This window comes from Bison bison, unplaced genomic scaffold, assembly GCF_000754665.1.
Source record: "Bison bison bison isolate TAMUID 2011002044 unplaced genomic scaffold, Bison_UMD1.0 scf7180017864032, whole genome shotgun sequence".
In the NCBI taxonomy this organism is placed as follows: domain Eukaryota; kingdom Metazoa; phylum Chordata; class Mammalia; order Artiodactyla; family Bovidae; genus Bison; species Bison bison.
In genome coordinates, this window is record NW_011494604.1 from 487,353 (window position 1) to 494,187 (window position 6,835).

General features: G+C 37.1%; 1 protein-coding gene across 1 annotated transcript in view; it reads left to right on the forward strand.

Annotated features, from left to right (window-relative positions):
* Positions 1-6,835, forward strand: part of FAM162A (family with sequence similarity 162, member A) — a 41,227-nt gene that overhangs the window by 21,576 nt on the left and 12,816 nt on the right. Inside the window, exon 3 of the mRNA XM_010834255.1 lies at positions 3,176-3,284. Within this exon, the coding sequence (XP_010832557.1) occupies positions 3,176-3,284 (109 nt within the window). The remainder of the gene's footprint in view (positions 1-3,175; positions 3,285-6,835) is intronic.

Here is a 6,835-nt window from a genome sequence, read left to right on the forward strand (position 1 = left end):
ACCATCTGCAGTGATTTTGGAGCCCCCAAAAATAAAGTCTGACGCTGTTTCCACTGTTTCCCCATCTATTTGCCATGAAGTGATGGGACCACATGCCATGATCTTAGTTTTCTGAATGTTGAGCTTTAAGCCAACTTTTTCACTCTCCTCTTTCACTTTCATCAAGAGGCTTTTTAATTCTTCTTCACTTTCTTCCATAAGGGTGGTGTCGTCTGCATATCTGAGGTTATTGATATTTCTCCTAGCAATCTTGATTCCAGCTTGTGCTTCTTCCAGCCCAGCGTTTCTCATGATGTACCCTGCATAGAAGTTAAATAAGCAGGGTGACAATATACAGCCTTGACGTACTCCTTTTCCTCTTTGGAACCAGTGTGTTGTTCCATGTCCAGTTCTAACTGTTGCTTCCTGACCTGCATACAGGTTTCTCAAGAGGCAGGTCAGGTGGTCTGGTATTCCCATCTCTTTCAGAATTTTCCACAGTTTATTGTGATCCACACAGTAAAGGCTTTGGCATAGTCAATAAAGCAGCAAGAGATGTTTTTCTGGAACTCTCTTGCTTTTTCCATGATCCAGCGGATGTTGACAATTTGATCTCTGGTTCCTCTGTGTTTTCTAAAACCAGCTTGAACATCTGGAAGTTCACGGTTTACATATTGCTGAAGCCTGGCTTGGAGAATTTTGAGCATTACTTTACTAGCATGTGAGATGAGTGCAATTGTGCAGTAGTTTGAGCATTCTTTGGCATTTCTTTGGGATTGGATTGGTCAGCCTCAAAGATGAACCAAATCAAAAAATGACATTTGGGTATAATATACTTAGGGCTATGCACTGGCTTGTACGTTAACTTCAGCCATGTTTAGTCCTATCCCTAACTCCAAATTCTGTCACTGTCAGCACTGGAAGGAAGAAGCATAATATTTAAACTGTATGGCCCCAGGAACTACTTGCTCATTGCTTCTTCATGGGAATTGCTTCTTCTGGGCCCTACACTAGGGCCAGATAGGTACTGGTGGGTGGAAAAGAACTGTTCTCAAAGAATATTTATTAAGAAGTTAAAAGTATTTATACCCCTTGACCTGGTATTTCACTTCTGGGGATCTATCCTAAGGAATAATCCCTTTATGTTTACATATATGTATATATATGTGTATCTCTATATATTTATACACACATGTAAAGGAAAATGAGAAATTAGTCTAAATGTTAAATAATCTGGGAATGATTAATTATACATTAGATCTACTTGATGAGTTGTGCAACTATTGGAAATGGTGCTTATAAATACAACATACTGGCATGGAAAGTTTTTGTCATAATGTTAATGAACAAGACAGGGTACAAAATTTTATATTGTGTGTATGCCCAAGAATGGTACATATAGAAATTACATATATGTACCTATGTATGGTGATAAGATTTAGGAAACATACCAAAATAAAGATAGTGCTCATACTATGAGAGGAGAATTAAGCATGGTTTTTATCTTTTTCTCTTTTTACATCTGTACTTTCTGAATTGTCTTTAATGAGCATGTAGTACATAAAGTAAAAATAAGCTATAGAGAAAATACCAAGTGCTAAAAGATTCAGTTCAGTTCAGTTCAGTTCAGTCGCTCAGTTGTGTCCGACTCTTTGCGACCCCATGAATTGCAGCACACCAGGCCTCACTGTCCATCACCAACTCCTGGAGTTCACTCAGACTCACGTCCATCGAGTCAGTGATGCCATCTAGCCATCTCATCCTCTGTCGTCCCCTTCTCCTCCTGCCCCCAATCCCTCCCAGCATCAGAGTCTTTTTCCAATGAATCAACTCTTCGCATGAGGTGGCCAAAGTACTGGAGCCTCAGCCCCAGCATCATTCCTTCCGAAGAAATCCCAGGGCTGATTTCCTTCAGAATGGACTGGTTGGATCTCCTTGCAGTCCAAGGGACTCTCAAGAGTCTTCTCCCTTACAGCAATACTATTTCTGTACTTCTGAATGTCTTTGCTTGCCTTTGGTTCTTTATGGATTTTTTTTCCCTAGTGACTTTTCTGTTCCTCTTGCTGTTGGCTTCTGATTAAGTGAAAGGTGCAGCTTAAACAAAGGTGACGTAGTCAAGGAGATGGTCTGTCTGCAAGAGAGATGTCAGCAGTATATGAAAGTTAGATGAGATTATCTCCAAGGTCCTTTGTAACTCTGATATTCTGTGATCCCCTTTTTCTGCTTGTCGTCTTCAATGACTTCCCCTTCCTTTGAAAGACTCTTATAGTCTGTGGTTCTGCCTGTTTCAGCTGCTCCATTTTCCTCTGCTGCTTCTTTGTCCTTTCTGGGTCATGCACCAAAGCTCAGCCCCTGCTCTTCTGCGTCTATCATCCTCACTGGCTCTTTCTTTGCACCAGTGGTTGTCTCCACTCCCAACTCATTAATGAAACTTACCCAGATGGCGTGAATTTAGACCCAGTAGATCTAAAATGGCATTAGTACTTTTTCCTCTCCTGACTGGTTGTTTTCAGTCGCCTTATTTTGGTTAACAATACTGCTTTTGTTTTAATCATCCAAGTTTGAGGTTCTTCATGAATCTGTCTTTATGTTAATCTCCAAATTCTTTCAGATTGACTTTTTGTCTCTCTTCCCACTGTTACCACTCTAGTTGAGACTATAACAACTCACCCTTGTATTGTAATAGCTTGTATTATAATCTCCTATTTGGTTTTGTCCACTCTGTCCTATCCTTTCTCTTTCCAGCCACTGTGCAGATTAAACTAAGTACAATAGTTCATGAGTCAGGTCTAAAAGCCTTAGCCTGCCATTCAGGTTCTTTTATAATCTGATTTTACCTTACAGACTTAAAAATTCTACCTAAGTCAAACAGGCTCCCATGCTGTTCCCTTCTTAGTTCATCCTTCTCACCTTTGTATCTTTGTTCATGGTGTTCTGTCAGCTTTCAGTATAAGCTGGGGCTTATATTGGGAAAAAAACGCTTTTATTTCATCTCAGTCCTTAGAAAATTTTTGAATTTCATTTAAGAAATAAATGAGCAACCTAAGAAATTCCATTCAAATAAAGCTCTCATTAACTTGAGATTTCTCAATAATTCTGTTTAGTGAATAGCTAAAAAGCACAAATAGCATTTTTCTGTTGCTAAATTTGGGAGTCAATCTCATATAAATCAGATATTTTCTCTTGTTTTTCTCAGACACTTACAGCCACAGAGTGCCATTGCATAAGCCTACGGATTGGGAGAAGAAGATTCTAATATGGTCAGGTCGCTTCAAAAAGGAAGATGAAATTCCAGAGACTGTCTCGTGAGTGCTGAATTTAGGGTTGTAAGCAGCTTTTATTTTTCAGTAATTTATTTTAAAGGAAAAGCAGTTCCTCTGAGTCTATTTAAAACCTTTCAGCCATATTTAAAAGTTTCCACTTTTCTAAACGTTTACTTCTTGACAAGTACCTGGAATAAAAACAGTGCTGGAAAATCAGTGCATTGTCGTTGCTCTTCTGTAGTGCCTAGTGAAGAGCTGTCAGTCACTCTGAAGTCAGCTGGTTTGATTTTCTCTCCTAGCTATAGAAAGTAACTAAATTAATTTCTCTTTTTGTATATTTTTTTTGTTAGCATGTAGAAATGCAACAGATTTCCGTATGTTAATTTTGGTCCTACAGCTTTATCCAGTTCACTGATGAACTCTAGTAGTTTTCCTGGTGGCATCCTTAGGATTTTCTGTGTATGGGTATCATGTCATCTGCAAACAATGACAGTTTTACTTCTTCCTTTCCAATTTGGATTCCTTTTATTTCTTTCTCTTCTTTGATTGCCATGGCTAGGACTTCCAAAACTGTATTGAATAAAAGTGGCAAGAGTGGGCATTCTTGTCTTTTTCCTGATCTTAGAGGGAATGCTTTCAGCTTTTCACTGTTTAGTGTAATGTTAGCTGTGGGCTTTTTTATATATGGCCTTTACTGTTTTGAGGTATGTTCTTTCTGTGCCCACTTTTTGGAGAGTTTTTACCATAACCAATATTACATTTTATCAAAAGCTTTTTCTGCATCTATTTAGATCATTGTATAGTTTTTGTTCTTCAGTTCGCTAATGTAGTGTATCATACTGATTGATTTGTGGGTGGTGAAAAATCCTTGCATCCCTGGGATAAATCCCATTTGATCATGGTGTATGGGCCTTTTAAGTTATTGTTGGATTTGGTTTTCTAGTATTTTGTTGAGGATTTTTGCATCTATGTTCATCAATGATACTGGTCTCTTATTTTTTTGGTGTTGTTGGTATCTTTGTCTGGTTTTGGTATCAGGGTGATGGTAGCCCATAGAATGAGTTAGGAAGTATCCCTTCCTGTGCAATTTTTTGGAATAGTTCCAGCAGGAGAGGTGTTAACTCTTCCCTAAATGTTTGCTACAACTCACCCACGGAGCTATCTGGTTCTAAACTTTTATTTGTTGGGAGTTTTAAAAATACAGTTCAATTTCAATACTAGTTATTGGTCTGTTAATATATTCTATTTCTTCCTGGTTCAGTCTTGGGAGATTGTACCTTTCTAAGAATTTGTCCATTTCTTCAAGGTTCCCATTTTATTTGCATATGGTTTTTCATAATAGTCTCTTGTGATCCTTTGTATTTTTGTGGTGTGGGCTGTAACTTCTCCCTTTTCATTTCTGATTTTATTGATTTAGGCCTTCTCACTTTTTCTTTTTCCCTAATGAGTCTGGCTAAAGGTTTATCAGTTTTGTTTATCTTTTCAAAAAACCAGCTTTTAGTTTCATTGATCTTTGCTGTTGTTTTTTTTTAGTCTTTGTTTAATTTATTTCTGCTCTGACGTTTATAATTTCTTTCCTTCTACTAACTTTTGGTTTTGTTTGTTCTTTCTCTAGTTGCTTTAGGTGTAAGGTTAATTTGTTTATTTGAGATTTTCTTATTTCCTGAGGCAAACTTATATTGTTTAAAAACTTCCCTCTTAGAACTGTTTTTGCTGCATCCCAGAGGTTTTGGATTGTTGTGGTTTTGTTTTCATTTGTCTCTAGGTTTTTTTATTTTCTGTTTGGTTTCTTCACTGATCCATTGGTTGTTTAGTAGCATATTGCTTAGCCTCCACTTGTCTGTGTTTTTTGCAGTTTATTCTTATAGTTGATTTTTAGTCTCATAGTGGTTGGAAAAGATGCTTGATATGATTTCAGTTTTCTTAAATTTACTGAAACTGGCTCTGTGACCCAGCATATGACCTGTCGTGGAGAATGTTCCATGTGCACTTGAAAAGATTGTATTCTCTCTTTCCGCCATCTTTCCGTGCCGCCAGAATGGTGCGTATGAATGTCCTGGCTGATGCTCTCAAGAGTATCAACAATGCCGAAAAGAGAGGCAAATGCCAGGTCCTTATTAGGCTGTGCTCCAAAGTCATCGTCAGGTTTCTAACAGTGATGATGAAGCATAGTTACATTGGCGAATTTGAAATCATTGATGATCACAGGGCTGGGAAAATTATTGTGAACCTCACAGGCAGGCTAAGTAAGTGTGGAGTGATCAGCCCTAGATTTGATGTGCAACTCAAAGATCTAGAAAAATGGCAGAATAACCTGCTCCCATCCCGTCAGTTTGGTTTCATTGTACTGACAACCTCAGATGGCATCATGGACCATGAAGAAGCAAGACGAAAACATACAGGAGGGAAAATCCTTGGATTCTTTTTCTAGGGATGTAATACATACAAATAAAATGCCTCAGAGGACCAAAAAAAAAGAAAAGGAAAGATTGTATTCTGCTGCTTTCATATGGAATACTCTAAATGTATCAAGTAAGTCCATTTAGTCTAATGTGTTATCAAGGTCTGTGTTTCCTTATTGATTTTCTGTCTGGATATAAATGGGATATTAAAGTCCCATACTAATATTGTCTTACTCTCAATTTCTCCTTTTATGTCGGTTAATTTTTACCTTACATATTGAGGAGCTCCTGTGTTGGGTGCAGATATATTTAAAATGGTTATGTTTTCTTGGATTGATCACTTGATCATTATACTGTCTCTCTTTTCCACTTGTAACAGTATTTTAAAGTCTATTTTAAAAGTATTTTAAAATACTTTAAAAGTATTTTAAAGTCTACTTTAGGTAGCAATACTCACATGCATGAAATACCTTTTTTCATCCTCTCACTTTCAGTCTGTATGTGTCCCTAGATCTGAAATGAGTCTCTTTAGGCAGCATATATATGGGTCTTGTTTTTCTTCCATTTAGTCTGTATTTTTTGGTTGGAGCATTTAGTTCATTTACATTTAACGTAATCATGTATATGTATATACTCACTGCTTTTTTGTCAATGTTTTAGATTTTTTATTGACATATATCTAATTTACAGTGTTTCAGGTATACAGCAGAGTTATTCAGTTATATATATATATATATATACACACACACATCTATTATTTTCCATTATAAGTTATTATAAGATATTGAATATAGTTCCTTATGATAGACAGACTGTCTGATGAACTATGTATGGAGGTTCGTGACATTGTACAGGAGATAGGGATCAAGACCATCCCCGTGGGAAAGAAATGCAAAAAAGCAAAATGGCTGGGGGAGGTCTTCCAAATAGCTGTGAAAAAAAGAGAAGTGAAAAACAAAGGAGAAAAGGAAAAATATTCCCATTTGAATGCAGAGTTCCAAAGAATAGCAAGGAGAGATAAGAAAGCCTTCCTCAGCGATCAATGCAAAGAAATAGAGGAAAACAACAGAATGAGAAAGACTAGAGATCTCTTCAAGAAAATTAGAGATACCAAAGGAACATTTCATGCAAAGATGGGCTCAATAAAGGACAGAAATGATATGGACCTAACAGAAGCAGAAGATATTAAGA